This window comes from Pongo pygmaeus, chromosome 5, assembly GCF_028885625.2.
Source record: "Pongo pygmaeus isolate AG05252 chromosome 5, NHGRI_mPonPyg2-v2.0_pri, whole genome shotgun sequence".
Classification (NCBI taxonomy): domain Eukaryota; kingdom Metazoa; phylum Chordata; class Mammalia; order Primates; family Hominidae; genus Pongo; species Pongo pygmaeus.
In genome coordinates, this window is record NC_072378.2 from 39,897,339 (window position 1) to 39,914,601 (window position 17,263).

The 17,263-nt window shown below is 40.7% G+C and overlaps 1 protein-coding gene and 1 pseudogene across 3 annotated transcripts in view; one reads left to right on the forward strand and one right to left on the reverse strand.

Moving 5' to 3' along the window:
• Positions 1 to 17,263, reverse strand: part of KIF6 (kinesin family member 6) — a 386,628-nt gene that overhangs the window by 197,992 nt on the left and 171,373 nt on the right. For all 3 annotated transcript variants that reach the window (XM_054492899.2, XM_054492898.2, XM_054492897.2), the window contains exons 11-13: positions 6,847 to 6,952; positions 5,819 to 5,954; positions 1,282 to 1,500 (exon numbers count right to left, since the gene is read on the reverse strand). In XM_054492899.2, coding sequence (XP_054348874.2) covers positions 1,282 to 1,500; positions 5,819 to 5,954; positions 6,847 to 6,952 — 461 coding nt within the window. The remainder of the gene's footprint in view (positions 1 to 1,281; positions 1,501 to 5,818; positions 5,955 to 6,846; positions 6,953 to 17,263) is intronic.
• Positions 14,766 to 16,200, forward strand: LOC134739673 (transcription factor E2F4-like; annotated as a pseudogene).

Genomic DNA, 17,263 nt, shown 5'->3' on the forward strand with positions numbered 1-17,263 from the left:
ATCACAGGGAGGAATTACTGATCTTCATTGTCTACTGCCGTCACAATAAGTGGTAAAAACAGCATGTTTGGTTTCCTGGGATTTTGAGTTCATTCTACTGTGTTGCTGAAAAAATATTCAAAGCAAGGAGATATGGAATTAAGAGATAAAGAATTGTAATGTCACAAAATGTATTTCCATGCTTCTCAATCTTGTCTTAACTAAAATACGTGCTTCTTAATGAGCACCATACTGCTTAATTATTTCCAGGCTGAATCCTTCAGAAAACCATGCGTGTCAGGTAGTCCATTCCAACACATGTTTATACAAAAAATTTCAACTCATGTTGCCAAAAAGGGAAGGGCTTTACCCATTTGTTCTAGGACATTCCATAGGTCTGGTTCCTCAATGTCTTTAAGGGAAAGGCATCAGTCACCTGAGTGCACATCATGCTCTGCTGGCCTAACAGAAACATACACGAATGAACTTGGGCTCCCAGCACAGTCTGTAGTAGCAGGACTGACACACCTTTCAAAAGCTGGAAATAGGAAAGGTGCCTCTGAGTTGGCCCAACCCCGCCAAATGCTATTATCTGACAAGGTTATATTAATTTATTACCATTTAAGGCTGTGGTGGTATTATTATTATTATTTTTGAGACAGAGTCTCACTCATTCTCTCACCCAGGCAGGAGTGTAGTGGCCTGATCTTGGCTCACTGCCACCTCCACCTCCCGGGTTCAAGTGATTCTCCTGCCTCAGCCTCCTGAGTAGCTGGGATTACAGGCACACACCACCACGCCCAGCTAATTTTTGCGCTTTTTAGTAGGGATAGGGTTTCACCATATTGGCCAGGCTGGTCTTGAACTCCTGACCTTGTGATCTGCTCACCTTGGCCTCCCAAAATGCTGGGATTGCAGCCGTGAGCCACCGTGCCTGGCCTGGTAATATTTTTAAATATTTTCCTGCAGATAGTTCATTTGGATTTAGAAGTAAACACTGCATCGTCATCATATCAGCAATATCTGATCTTATTTGTTCCCTTTCTCTAAAGTTAACTTTTTTACTGTTACCCTGAACCCATCTATTCTACCGCTGAATTCTGTGAAAATTCATACTTTGTTCCTCTCAGTTCAGTTATCAGTTTGGGAAACTGGTATTTAATTTAAGGTAATTGATAGTTATAAAAAATAATTCTAACAAAGAAATTGTTTGAGCCTTCATCCTGATACATGTAAAACTAAAGGGTGCTACATCGAAATCCATACAGACAATGAGAAATATTGGAAATTTAGTCAACTGACCTGTTTTCTCGTGGAGCATACTGGATCTTTTCCCCAAAATGCTGAAGTCCTGGGCCTGTGAGGGAGCTGAGGATAGTCGCATTCTTTGACCTTCTTCTGGGTTTCCCAGGGGGAAGGGTGGGCTCTGGGAGTGTCTGAATTCACGTCTATCCATGCCAGCCAAGTGGAGAGCCTCCTGAGCTTTCTTCTTTTCTTTTTTTAACATGTTGACAAGGATATCTGAAACTTGACTTAAGGATTTAATGACTGATGCTAGCTTATAGTAATCAAAACACAAATGTCCTAAGTGTCATTAATGTTCCCAACATTTGCTATTTATCATGTGGTAAAGACTGAAGGAAGGCTTCAACTTCCTGAAGCCCCATATATAGTTATGGACAATTTAGGAGGCTTGCTTTCAATATAGCACCATTGTATGAAAAATTAGCAAACCCAAGGTCTTTAAAATGTTCTGAGTTTAAACCAGGTACGTCTTAACAATCTTAGGAAAGTGCTTATAAAAAGTCAAATGAAGGCTGAATAGTAGTAGACAATAGGCTATGTACACATCTTCCCAGATAAAAGATGAATTTACTTACACAGCCTATGTATATGTACCAGCCCCCTGGTCGAGCACGCACCTGCTCAGGAGGCAGCAGAAGAGCAGAGCGGGAGAATGGTGAAACCCACCCGGCTGGCAGATCAGCCATCTTCATCCTGGCGGCTGGTGCGGTGACAAAGGTGCAGCCAGAGCACCCCAAGCTCAACACATGCTTATGTAGAGTACATTCAGATGTGGGCTTTTTAAGCCACTAATGTTTGGTCTCAAATGGAACTGAAAAGAAGCGAATTATTAGCACAGACATATCATTTTAAAATGCACCTTCTGTGGGCCATTGAGATATGCCAGGACCATTGATGATAAAGGATAAAACCACTCCCCTCTACCCTACTTCAGTGTTCATTCTGTGTTCAAGATGCCTAGAACTCTAAGAAACTTTTGTCCAATCTGCTAAACGGAAAGACTGTAACCCCTACTGAGAATCTCAGAGCTCTAACTGCATATGGGGTAAGATGAATTCAATGCCTTTGCATCGCTAGAGAAGGCTCACTAAAATGGGAGTCTAAATGTGTTATGTGTCCCAAAGGGTAAACTTTTCAGAGGAAGGGGATACAGAGATCACTGCTACTTAGAAAGGGGGAGAGGTACCCAGATGATATTTATTCTTGGACAAGCAGCATGGAAGTCATTTGACCTTCATCTTCCTCCTCAGCTTTAACTCCCACTTGGTGATTTCTGGAAGCATAATCAGGTTTGCTCTCTCTGATGTGGCTTCCATTCCTTGCCCGAAAACAACATGTACTTACCAAAAATGTCCACAGCTTCTTAGTGTGTAAGCATTAACATGACAGAGAAGAACAGGACTCTGGCCGAACACGCTGCTCCTCTTTGTATGGAACTGATTACCAATGTCATCATACACTTCCATTGGTTCACACACTGTGATGGCAATATCTATTGACTCACTCATTCAGTGATATTTGTTGGAGCTTGTGCTATAGATGCCAGGCCCTGTTCTAGGCATTGGTATAGAGCAATGACAAGGCAGAGTAGTTTCTTGCTCTCATGAAGCAGACGTCCTACTGGGGAAAGAGGTCTCACACATGCATGCATGCACACGCACACACACACAACATCAGAATGCCAGATACCTAATCTGAAGAAGGTCAAGGGTGACTGGGTGGCTGCTATACATTGGGTGCTACAAAAGGCCTAAAAGTGACCTTTAAGCTGAGATCTGAGCCATAAGAAGAACCAGCCAGAGGAAGAACATCTATGCAGAGGAGATGGTGAAACCCCTAAAAAGAAACAGGCCTGGAAGTGGCTCCCAATGCTGCAGTCCTGTGATCCCACATCCTACAATGCACAGGACAGCTCCTGAGATGAAGAATTATCCAGCCACAAATGTTGACAGTGCCAAGGCTGAGGAACCTCGTGTTAGAAGAAGAACAAGAAGGTAACTGTGATTGAAGCCTAGCACAGGTGGGATGAGGCATGAGAAATGAGGTCCATGGGGGAGGGGGTGGGGTAGGCAGGGCAAGATCCTCCAGGCCCTTGTAAACCAGAGCAAGGAGTTTGGTTTCATTCTTCGTATCATGGGAAGCCCCTTGAAGATTTTAATGAGAATATTGATGCATCCTGACATACATTTCATAAAGATCACAATATGAATCTATCTTCTGTGCTGCCTTCCTTCTTCTCACCTTTCCCCTGTCTTCTTGTCCTCCTCATTCCCATTTATGGGAATGGCCTTTGTGCCAAGCACTTTGCTGGGTCATGAATCCCCCTGTCACATATTTTGTGAAGGGGTATGTGAACTTTATTCAAGCTGAGGATGTCACTGACAGGACATCATTTTCACTCTCTTTCCAAGAAGATCTGATGTCATTCACAGTCATTTGGGTGCATTACTGTCTTTTGTTAAACTCAATTATAATCATTTTTTTAATTTCCTGGAAGCCATATCTTTCCCATTTGTTGTGTCACAGTCTTAGCCTTCTGGGTTCTACAAAGAAAGATATGAAAACATCCTCCAACCCGACTCTGAGTAACTGTGAGATTTCAGGAGGTTTTCTTGGTCTTTGGTCTTTGATAAGCACAGCTTTGAGAGGATTAAATCTTAGCTGCTATTCTTTCTTCTTCTGAGATTTCTCATTGTCTTCATAGTCATAACTCCAATTACATCACACTCTGCAGTGCTCAAAGCACTTATGGGCTTTTCTCAGCAGGTCTTATGGTCCTGCTCCTGAAGAGTAGAAAGCAACGTCACTAGGTAGGTACAGAGCTAATAAATGAAGAGCTAGGATTTCAATCCAGGTATGAATTGAAGTGCAGTATTCTTTCCATTCTGATTCCCATACACCATCATTTTGAATAAGAGTCTCAGATGGAGGGAGCCCTATTTGAATTGCTGACAGTCAGTAAAGAATCTAGGGTAGCCCCACATGAACGGCGATGCCTGGATTCACCACAGTGAAGGAGGGGAGGTGATGGATATCTCTCTTTCACTCTCTTTTTAAAATAAACATATAGGAACAAGCTTGGACTGTTCTCTGTCTGTCATATCTCATTTCATCCCTCCTATACGCACAGACATTCATAAGCCCAGAAGGGGATTAAGAAGTTGGTAGGAGTATTTAAAGGAGAAGATCCTAGACTAGGATCAAGGCCAGGAAAAGAAACAGAGCTCAGACTGGGGCTGAGGCCAGGACTGAGGTCCAGGCCGAGACCATGCCTGGAGATGGATGGTGTAAGAGGAAGGAAAAGGAATGTGAGGGTGACAACACCGTGGGCAACACTGACGGACAAAGGCTTGTGTGTGTGTGTGTTGGGGGGGATTCTCAGCTGAACCTACTGTTCCCTGGCCAGCTAAAACTCACTTGAATCTGACACACAGGGTCTGCTGATACTCAAGTAAAATTAGAGACCAAAGTTAATCAGGCAACATGTCTACCTCCCATTTGGTTTGTTCTTACCTCTTTATTACTGGGTTTCCTTTATGTAGACTATTTTCATGCATTTTGCATAAATAGCTGAAGCTAAAGCATGTTTTGGTAATTTAAAAAAAAGAACAAAAATATCTGTTTATAAAGAACTGACGGAAAGGATTTCTTGTGCATGTTTAAATTCTGCAAATGTAATGAAAATGTCAAATCTTTTTACAAGAAGCTTGAAAGATAAAATGAGAAACAATACCGAAGAAATATCTGGGAGGCCCGAGGTCCACCCAGCCCCACAGGGGCTCCATAGAAGTAACCACTTGGTCTGCAACTGGAGGCAGCACATGCTCCCATGGGCTACTACCATTTTCAGCACCCAAAATACACCGCCTCCTGGAGCCAATAAGAATTCTATCTTATTTGGTACTGATCAGTTTAGCTAAAAAAGAGAATTCTATCTTGAACACTCATCTATACTCACTTCCAAATTTGGGAACATTTGTAAGTGTAACTCAAAGCAGTAGATCTGGCTTTTAAATAAAAAGTTACATTTAAATCAATCTCTGCTCTTCATAAGTTAAATACCATTTGTCATTCTTCAGCCATCATTTGAGTTTCACCCACGCACCAGCCACAGATTCTGGGCCATGGTGAGGCTGCGGTCAGCCTGTTGTCCTGTCAGCTTGCTAAAGATAACCAGCTAACTTACTGGCTCAGGGCTAAAACAAAAGGAACACAACAGAGGAGCCAAAAAATATATTTTAAAAAATTAATGTTAAAAGATGGTGTAAAAAGGCTCATACTTTGAAATAAACTAAAATGTTCCCTGCAAGAGTAACGACGTCAGGATAAAAACAAACACATTTTTTTCTTTTATAGAAACTCTTTTTCACTAGTTGCAATACTTTGCTGAAGGGACCTTTGACTTCTCAATGGAAAGAAGCAATGTGAAATGGAAGCTGGGTGGGGAGCTCAGCCATGTGGCTCAGGAAAGACTGCTGTTTACCCGTTTCAAACCAGGATAGGGGAAGTTTCTTCATCACTTCAGAAAGGATACTGATTTCGTTATCTCTCTGTTTTAGAATATCTCGTAGCTTTCTATATTCTTCTTTTAATGGTTCTTGACAATCTTGGTCTTTGCTTTCAGAGGAGACTGTATTGTTTTCAAGGATCTTCTTGTCATTCAATAGTTTCTGTAAGATAAAATAAGAGCTTAGTATCCATATCTCTAGTCCAAATTTCTTTGTTTCTTTGACTCTTTTTCCTTTAACAATTCCCTGCACACATCAGGCATGTGTGACCTGCCTGATGCAGGTGCGATGTCTTTGCGATGCAGTCGCTTTTTTGGCTTGACAAGTTTTCTCCCTTCTACCTGCCTTCTTTCCCCTCCTCCTTCCTCAACCCCCCTCCCCTATCTTATCTCTCCTTCCCTAAATTGGGAAATGCCTACTCAACATTATCTCCTGTTGGACTCCTTTCCCTTTCTCTATACATCATTCCACTTAATTCACACTTTTATTCTAGTACTTATCATGTATTGTGATTATTCTTTACAACATCTGTCATCTCCATGACTTGGTTATTAAACTTTGTCTTATCTATACCTGGCCCTTAGTAACTCACAACAAATGTTTATTATCTTAATGAAGTATGCAAAAATACAAGAGAGCTAAAAGTAAAAGTGATTATATTCCCAGCCCCTTGTCATGAAAACTAAAACCTAAGGCAGAGAAAAACTGAAATATCATATGGGTATATCAAACTGCTGAAAAAATACAGAACGCAATTCTCTTGATATAGCTTGAAAATAATTTTTTTTAAAAAGATATGGAAGTATTCTGTGTAGAAGGTAGAGATTCCTGGCAAAAGAATTAGAAGTCCATGGCCTGAGTTTATTTATTGGCAAGTAAGATACAATCTCTGAAGAAACTCAGTGATAATCATACTATTGGTTCAAAGATCACACCATTTTCTGGACATGCAATACTGGATCCTAACCTTTCAAGAACTGGTCAACTAGAAAAGTGTTTTTGCAGCTTGAACATGGCTGAAAATGGCTTCTATTGGGGAAACATTTAAGTTTACCTTTAAATGATGAAAACAGTGATGAACTTTACGCATATCCGCGCCAACCTCTAATCTACTCTCTGGATCCTGGTCTTCCAAAAAGGATGTTATTAGTTTTTCCAGCCTAAAAATACATAATGTAAGAGAAGCAACTGTGAGCTAGAAGCTTTAAAAATTCTAATGGCATTATCTAGTTGGTTAACATTTAAAGTACAGGATATTGTTCCCACCTCTTCATAGAAGTACAGATTTGAGTATAAAAATTAAGGGAAAAGAAACATTGACAAAGTGAAATTTGTAGTGAAGCAATTATTTGACTAATTTCCAGTGAATTTTCTTATGAAGCTTTCAATATAGAAATCATTTGATTTCTACGGTCCATCCATTCTAGCCACTTTGAATTTCTATGCCCCTGTGCCTGGCTGCTGCATTGCTAGAAAAAGTAATGAGAATGTATTTTAAATTAATTTCACTAAAAATTCATGTGACTCAGCTTCAGCTGGCACCTCAGTGATGCCCCACTATTTTTTTAATCATTCTATTCTTCACAGTGCCTATTCCAAATCTTTCTACAGCCCCCAAGCCTGCCACTACTCTTTCACTCTCTGTCAATAAAGTCACTTCTTTATTGGAGAAAGTCATGCAGACTCCTTTGTTTCCTCCTCCTTTGCCTCAGAGTGTCTCTGCCTCACTGCTCAGGCCCTCTTCCTGCTTTTATAGATTCTGGATATTCTTCCTCTTTCTCAAGGCCAGTTTCTCCCCTGGGCTCTCTCTCTGCTTCTTCCAGGGCTTATCTAGTTAATTACCTCATTTCACTTAATCATCTCTTTATCTCCTCTCTATACTGACTCTTTCCTCTTTGCTTACAATCATGTTGGTTTTCCTATCCTAAAACAAAACAAAATAGAAAACAAAACACCTCCCTTTGGAGGGACCATCCAACCACTCTATTCTAAAGTCCTAGTTTGGCCGGGTACAGTGGCTCACACTTGTAATCCCAGCACTTCGGGAGGCCCTGGTGGGTGGATCACTTGAGGTCAGGAGTTCAAGACCAGCCTGGCTAACAGAGTGAAACCCCTTCTCTTCTAAAAACACAAAAACTAGCCAGGCAAATTGGCACATACCTGTAATCCTATCTACTTAGGAGGCTGAGGCAGGAGAATCACTTGAACCCTGGAGGCAGAGGTTGCAGTGAGCTGAGATTGTGCCACTGCACTCCAGCCTGGGCAAAAGAACAAGACCTTGTCTCAAAAAAAAAAAAAAAAAAAAAAAAATCCTAGTTTATTCATAGCACCACGTGCCAATGTAGCATTCTAGTACTTTGTATCAGAGGGAAATTCTTGGCTTTTATTTATCTTTGTGCTTCCTGTCCCCCTAACATTAGGTTCTCAACACAAATATGTTCACTAGTTACTGGATTCACTGCCATGGACATGGTTCCCCTCTAGGTTGAGATGGAACTCTTAATAAGGAAGGTTTAAGGATGACAATCAGTATCTATGATGTTAGGTATCATAATACAGCAGCAGCATATCTTTCTAGTACTATTACGAAAATATTTGCATACTTTCAGCATCTTTTAAAACTGTATCTACACATTTCTCTTCTGCTGTTACTATCAGCCCACCCAGATAAAATGTAATGATTTCTATCATAGAACAGCCTTGGGTTTCATTTTTACCTCTTGTAATTTGTGACATGTGACAGCTATATATTTACAAGTGTGAGACAATTTATACTGTTACTTTTAAGGAGTTTCTTTAGGTGAAGAGATACTTATTTGCACTACTTGCTGATTGACATTGTGTTTCCTTTTGGATTCGAGCTTCAAACCACCAGATATACAGAGAGATTTATTCCTGATACATTTTTTAAAAAATCATGTAAATCATTATGAAAATACATGTTTATGAACAAAATTCCAAACAATGCAGATGTGAATATATTAAAAAGTGAAAACTCCTCCCACTCCCCTGCCACCATTCCCCCCCACCTTTTTTAAAAAATTTGATACCTTGGGAAATCCACTGTTAACAGTTGAAATATATTATTCTTATTCTTAATAAAGCAGATACCCGTATTTATATATTCATTTATACATTTTGGTTTGTTGTTTTTACAAAAATGAGATCATACTCTGAATAATGCTTTACACCATTATATTTCTAAAGCATTTATGGCAGATGAGCTTCCCCATCAGTGCATACACAGTAAAGGTATTTCATTTCTAATGGCTATATAATATTCCACACTATGGATGTACTATTCCCCTCTTGATGGACACTGAGGTGACATACTCATACAGTTGCTACTTTCCTCTGTAACCCATGATGAGGCCTTGATCTACAAACCTGACTTAATGAGGCTTAAAAAATAGTAATGTTTAGCTACTTGTATTTTCCCTGAATACATAGCAGAAATTTTGAAATTTCAAAAATCACCGTGGGTTCTAGAATATACACTCATTTTCTGGAGTGAAAACACTTTGTGATTTCCAGTGTCCATAAAATTTCTAGCAGACAATATTAAGTTGGATGTAATGGTTAATCAATTCTTTCTTCTTGCTTTTTCTTTAGAAAACCACTTCCATATAGTTTAATCACAAGTATATATTCTAGGAAATGTTCTCTGAAGGAAGGCTGAAGTGGACTCCTAGCTCAGAAGGAAACCTCGTAAGATACAAGCCTGCTAATGAGCTGGACCATTCACAGATTGCTCATGTGCACTGGGCTTTGGTATTCCATCAAGGCTCCTGTCCCACACAGCAACAGTGTAGAATACAAGGAGGACCAGGGACATGATCCAAAGAAATGGGCAAGAACTTCTTCCTGAGTAAAAGAACTGATTGCTTTACTCTTTCTGGGACTTGATTAGTCTAGTACATAACTAAGAATAAAGATCAGCCTTTTGACATGCTATTTTGCTTTCAGCACTTGAGAACACAGAGATAAGAAACATGCCTGGTCTTTCCTTCATACATTTGATTTACTGTTGGATTTATTTTCTTATCAAGCAAGGACTTGGTCTAATAATTAAAATGCAGAAAAATGCTTAATTCAGATGTTTTCGTTGTACTCCTCTAGTAGTTGAGAGTGAACAAATGAACCCAAATTCCCCACATTTTCCTATCTACCAAAATAGTGTCCAAGTTTATACCTAGTCCCTGCTCCCTCTAAGGGGTCTCCCAGCTGCCAGAACTCTGCTGAACAGTGGAAAACTGTTTACAGAAAAGTCTCGCTAAGGAGGTCAAGTGAGTACAATAAAGTCTATTTTTTAGGACAAGCCCAAGTCAACAAGAACTTTCCTTATTCTCTACTTACACTAGAAGAAAAGAAGGAAGAAAAAAGAATACTAGGGGAAAGAGAAAAGAAATATACACCATTCAGTAACAAGAAATATTGTAATAATTTAGTGTGTCTGAACACATGACCTCGCTGATGGTAGGTGATGGTTTGATGTTTGGTGACTATACAGATCTCAGCCAAATTGACTGCTAATGAAATACCTCTGACAGCCTGTGTCCTGGCTCAGCAACTCCAACATATTAGAAATTTTGATATCTGGCCACATAATTAGAACTGACCATATTTCCTGATGTGTGCTTTACCTTCTTGAGGCCACTGCACTCCCCTCTCTGCTCCTTATATTCTTTACACACACACAAAAAGCTCTCTCTGTAGCCATATTTCCATAAAAATTTAGGTTTAACAGCATGAATAAAAAGACAAAGCAAGCTTCTCATCATGAATGACAGCCAACATTGAGCATGCACTAAATGCTGGACACTTTTCTGTGCTATTTGCATATATCATTTCCTTAATTTTTACAACAACCTATGAGAAAAGTACTATTATTATCCCCATGTCACAAGTGAGGAAACTGAAGCACAGAGATATTACATATCTTGTCCAAGGTCACACAGCAAGCACACAGGTAAAATCCAAGTTTTGAAGCACAATACTTACCATACTACAACAAAGTCACTCCAAGTATTTGAATACCATATTGGGTGATGTATTTCTAAAGGGGAGAAGCCACACCTGCAAGCATTCATTGAGGAGGCAAATAGGTGGATGAAGAAGTGGGAAATAACTGAAAAGCAGTTGCTTAGGTCTTAGCAAGGCCATGGACCCCCATGACTTGTAATGGCAAAAAAAGTTGGGAAGGAATCAGAATGTGCTGTATTTGAAGATTAGTTAAATTAATTATGGCATAGCTATGTACATAGTTAAGCAGCAATTTAAGTGACGGCGAAGTGGTGTACTTATTGACATTAAAAACACTCATACTATATATGGGTAGCTTAATGATGAATCCCTCTGCAGGGATTCTGCAAGTACACTGTAACACACATAAGAAGACTGAAGAGACAAAAAGGAAAGAAAGGCAAGAGGGAAGGGAGAGAGGGAGGGAGGGGAGCAGATCAGCAGTCCTGAAATTTTTGGCCAGCTAGTTGTCTTTGGCTCAAGAACATTCATCATCTCCTGTTGAAAAAAGAGACAGTGACCCAAGCTAACCTCACTCTTCTTCAATATTTTTAAGATTATGTTATGTTTAACTGTTTTTAAAAATAAATTCATCATTTATACATTGAGTGTGATTAAGATGTTCTCATTATTCTCAAATAATCTTTGTTTGTAAAAAAAAAAAAAAATGAACATGTTCCTGTCAGCAGTGGGTTCTAGAAACTGGCTAGAAACCATATCTCTGGCACTGGCTGTGGGAAAGTTGGGAGAAAAGAAGAGTGGGATATTAGAAACAAGAGCAAACCTAACCCAGGGCATGGAAACGCTGGCTGTTTCCAAATAACTGGGACAGCAACGGGAGGTGTGCCCCAGGAGTGGGAGGGGAGCCTGGTGCTGTAACTGGGGCAAAGATAGCAGAAGCATGCAGCAGCACAGTATTATTCTAGAGAATTTACTATAAACAAGGCTCGGGGAATGCAAAGCAATGGGACTGCATCCTGTAATATCAAGCTGGAAATAGTGAGGGGGATGAAAAATACCCCAGTTGGTGGGGCAGAGCTTCCCTGTGGTAGAACCACGGAAATTGGTATTCCAGAGCTGATGGTTCTTAGCTCAACTGTCTCCTCACTGGTTTGGGGAGAGGATTTGACAGCTCATTCCAGAGAGCTAGAAAGGAGTTCTGATTTATAAAACTAGCTTGTATTAATTATGCCAAATACATATCAAAATCTGCCTCACTGCTCTAAATCATTTTGCCACTTAAAGATGGCTTCATTGAGGGTGAGTTGTCTCTGACAGGGTTAAACATGGAGATACTGACAAACTAAAGCTTCATATTACCTGAGCAAAGATCAGGAAAAGAATGGGAGATAGTGACAAAGATATAAAAGGATATAAAGGATTCTTTTCTATGGCTGAATAATACTCCATTGTGTACATACACCACATTTTCTTTATCCATTCATCTGTTGATGGACACAGGTTGATTTCATATCTTCGCTGTTGTGAATAGCACTGCAATAAATATGGGAGTGCAGATATCTCTTCCATATACTGATTTCCTTTCTTTTGGATATATACCCAATAGTGAGATTGCTGGATTGTACAGCAGTTCTAGTTTTAGTTTTTGGAGGAACCTCCATACTGAAATCCTGTCATTTGCAGCAACATATTTAGAAATGGAGGATATTATGTTAAGTGAAATAAGCCAGGCACAGAAAGACAAATATCACATGTTGTCACTCACACGTGGGAGCTAAATAAAAAATTAACTCATGGAGATAAAGAATAGAATAACAGTTTTCAGAGGCTGGAAAGAGTAGTGGGGAGAGAGGGGATAAAGAGAGGATGGTTAATGGGTACAAAAATATAGTTAGAAGGAATAAGATCCAGTATTCAGTGGCACAATGGGGTGACTACAGTTAACAATAATTTATTGTATATTTCAAAATAACTAAAAGAGTGGAATTGGAATGTTCCTAACACAAATAAATGATAAATGCTTGAGGCAATGGATATCCCAATTCCTCTGATTTGATTATCACACATTATATGTTTGTATCAAAATATCACATGTCCCATAAATATGTACAACTAATATGTATCCATAATACTAAAAATTAAAAAACTTTGGAAAGTATAAAAGGAAACCTGATAATGATTAACTTAAAGGAATATGGTAACTAGGAAGAATTGAGAGAATAGCTACACAATTTAAAAAATTAATTGTGGTAGCATAAGAAATATGGCAGAATGATTGGTTGAATGATCTTCATTCATCAACCCTCTTTGGGTTAAAACTTTCTCATTTGTAAACTGTGTAGAATAATACCATCTTTACACTATTTGCTTTATGAAATCAGATAATGCAAGGAACAAAGAGAGGATACACCTGGCCTATTAAGGCTTTGCTATTCAACTGGACCAACTTTATAGGAATCGGCTATGAGACTTTTGAAAATATAGAATTTTCGGCTCCATCCCAGACCTCCTGAGTCAGAATCTACATTTAACAACATTCCCAGGTGATCTGCATACACACTAATGTTAAGAAGCATTGCAACAAGGCAACTGGTTATTGAATGTTGACACAAGAATACATAAACATCTTTTCAGTTCGGAACACCAAACAAAGATGTAACTGGAAATGTTCTGTGAAGGAGGAACTAACATCCCTTGATAGTCAACCATGTCCTGAGCACTGTGCTAGTGACTTTACACGTGTTTGCTTATTTAAGTGGAAAAAGAGCCCTTAGGGACTATCATAGTCTGGTTCTCTTTATACCTGCCTTGTCCCAGTTATTTTATTATTACTTTCATTCAATATCCATTAAAACATGTCAGGTACTTTCACATATATTTTGTTATTCATCTGTACCATAAGCCTATAAATTATTATCACTCTTTCACAGATGGGAATAGGAAAGCTAAGAGAAGTTCAGTAACTTGCATATTGTCACTAAGGTAGGAAATTGAAACACTGAGATTTGAAAACAATTCTTTTGACTCAAGAATCCCCACTCTTTGCATTCATACTACAAAGACTCTCAGTTAATTCAGAAAAGTGCTTTCCACATGTCATAATCTCTGACATACTATATTTGTATTTTCAATTTAGAATCTTCCTGTGAACTTTTAACCAGGAAAGATGCAAACAACATAGTTAATGAGAATATCAAATAAACATAACGAGATCATCAAATAAATAGTAAATAGTCTGCCATATTAAAAAAAGAGTTTTTAACAGGCTGAAATGGTAGGGGGCAAAGGATGGGCTTCTTTTTGGGATGTGGCCCTTTAAAACATACAGTATTGAGATAGCAGGTAATGCACAAAAGGAAAGTTCAGATAACAATAAATTCACAATTACGATTAACTACATAACTACACAATCCACCAAGGACGTGAAAAGCTGAAGGCTGAGATTGTGCCAAGAGGACTACGACCAAAGGAAACTATACAAAAATTTTTCAGGGTCATTAGTTTCATGTTTGCTTTTTCTGAGATTCTGCTGAAAGAATCAATTCCAATTGACTTAAAAGTAGTCACTTCAAGAGTTTTTCCTTTTACAGTTTCCTGGTCTGTGACACGTATTATATACATTATATGCTCCCCTAGCCCTAACCAGTTAGTGAAAGACATGGACCCTTACATGCAAGGAATTGAGTTCAATGTCAGCAACTCTGTTGGAATGAGCCCTTTTTTTAAATAACAGTAGGGGGCCAGAAAGTTCACGGTTTTGGTGATGCAGAGGAAATTCCTATAGAGTTTTCCTTCTGTAGGGTAAATTCATCTTAGTAATGCATATTTCCTTCACCTCCACAAAAGCACAGTCATGTAGTACCTCAAATGTAGAAATGCACAACTTCTTGATACTTTTAGTGATTTGAAATAGCAAATGTGAAAAATCAAAATTAAAATCCAGACTGGTTTGCCTTTTTAATGGTGAAGATAAGGCCTATTTATAGGTGCATGTATGCATTCATGTCCAGGTACTTCTGTTTACAGAATTTCAAAAACTATTTTGAAATAATTTTTAAATAAACTAAGACAACTTTAAAGACAGTAGGGCATATTTTACAAGGTCCTTTAAATGCAATAATGAAGGGTTTTGAAAAGTTATACAATTGATTTTGTTTTTGTCAATCCAGATTTTCATATATCCAATTTACTTAAAGGCATATATATCTTATGACTAAATATTTTAACTTCAGTAGGTAGAGACGGGCTCAGGAGTCTAGAACAAATGTAAATAAGAGATGAAAATAGCTGGCCTGGCTGAGGAGAAGCAGAGGCTGGGCCACAGGCACTGCTGCCCCTGGGGACCTTAAGTGGGATACGAGAAGTATTTGAGACTCTCACCACCAAGCTCCCACCACTTCTGTAGGAGGCCAAGGACAGCGTGCTTGACCTCAAGCTGGCAGCTGACACCCTATCTGTGTGCCAGAAACCGCAGGTTTACAGCATTACCAATGCATTGGAAGGCATAGGGCTAATGGAGAAAAAAAATCCAAGAACAGCATCAGTGGAAAGGCATGGGGCCTGACTACAATAGGGCTGGAGATTGCAGACAAGCTGACTGAGCTCAAGGCAGAGATCGAGGAACTGCAGCAGCAAGAGCAAAAACTGGACCAGCACAAGGTGTGGGGGAAGCAGAACATCTGGAACATCATAGCTGCTTGGCCTATGTGACTCATGAGGACATGGGTAGAGGCTTTGCTGGAGACACCCTCCTACCATACTGGCCACACAGACCCTTCCTGGTACCAGCCTACAGGCACCCATCCCAGAAGTCCCCAGTGGGCAACAGTATGAGATTCACCTGAACAGCCTGAGTGGCCCCTTCAAGGCTGGTGAACAAGGAGGCATGGAGCTCACCACCTGTGGCTGTGCCTATGCCGCCACCCTCCAGAGCCCACCTACTGTCTCTGGCCGTCCATCTCTGCCCAAGCCTTCCCTGTTCCATCTCCAGGAAACCTCACATGCAAGTAGGACTCAGTTGACCACCCCTTACCTCTGACCCTGACAGCTCCGGAGCCCAGTGGTGAGCTGAGCTCACTCCCACTGGGCCGGCAGCATGAGACACTCGCCCCCTGCAGTCTTCTTCCTTGCTGGATAGCAGCAGTAGCAGCAATGATACCAATGCATCAGAACCCAACCCCTCTATCTCCTTTAAACCCCTCAAGGCAGACCCTACAGGCATTCTGGAACTCCCTGAAGAGCTGTCACTCTTGGATCTCACACAAGAACACATGAGCTCAGAGCTGCTGGAGGCGTTGATGTTCTCAGAAGTATTCTCCCTCCTCCTCCATCTTTCTCCATCTGCCAAGATCATGGTTACATCTACAACCTGGATGAGAGTAAGGGTGTCTGTGACCTCTTTGATGTGTCTATTCTCAGCCTCTGACTGACAGGGACATGTCCTGTGTGGCTGAGACACAGACTGTCTGACCTGGAGGCTGCCTGGGGACCAACCCCTACCCCATCACTACACAGCTTGAGAGCCACAGGCTCTGGACTTCTCCCAGCCCCCCTTCACTGCACAGTTCTGGCCACAAATCCCACTCCTGCACCAGCACCTGTACTGTCTTAGAGAGCAGGGGAAAGCTCCAGCCCCCTGCACCATGAAGACAAAGTGTTTGCCTCTCCTTTTCTGGGGCTTTCCCCACTTCATGTCCTCCTGGAGCTCTCCCCAAGCCCAGTTTGGCTGACACCTAGTGGCACAGAACCTAGGACCCACATTCCACCTCCCAGGGCAGCTAGGCCAGCCCATTGTCCTGCTCCAGCCATGCCCCTCCCCCTATACCCATATGGCAGGGGAACTGGATGCTGGCCAGCATCACCCCAGCCTCTTTTGCTGCCCCCCACCCTCTGGCCTTATGGCTCCTCCTGCACCTCTTGTGTATGCTACTCTACTGGGCCCTCAGCCCCGTGTACCTGTACGGGGTAGGAGTAGGGGTGGCGGAGGGTGCTAACAGAACGGAACAGAGGTCTCTAGCTAGGATCTGGGTGGCTCAGTCCCTGAGGATTGGCCTAACCTCCCACGGTCCCATAGCCTCCCACTCATTTTCATTTATTCATTTACCTCTATTTAGAGCCATTTGCGGAGAGTTAGAAAGATTTACAGTAATGAGGCCGGGTGCAGTGGCTCATACCTGTAATCCCAGCACTTTGGGAGGCTAAGACAGGTGGATCATTTGAGGTCAGATGTTTGAGACCAGCCTGGCCAACATGCTGAAACCCCGTCTCTACTAAAAATACAAAAATTAGCCAGGTGGTAGCAGTGCATGCCTGTAATCCCAGCTACTCGGTAAGCTGAGGCAGGAGAATCACTTGAGCCTGGGAGGCAGAGATTGCGGTCAGCCAAGATCACCCCACTGCCTGGGTGACACAGTGAGACCCTGTCTCAAAAAAAAAAGATTTATAGTAGTGAATGAATTCTTATATAAAGATTATTTTTATACTTTTTG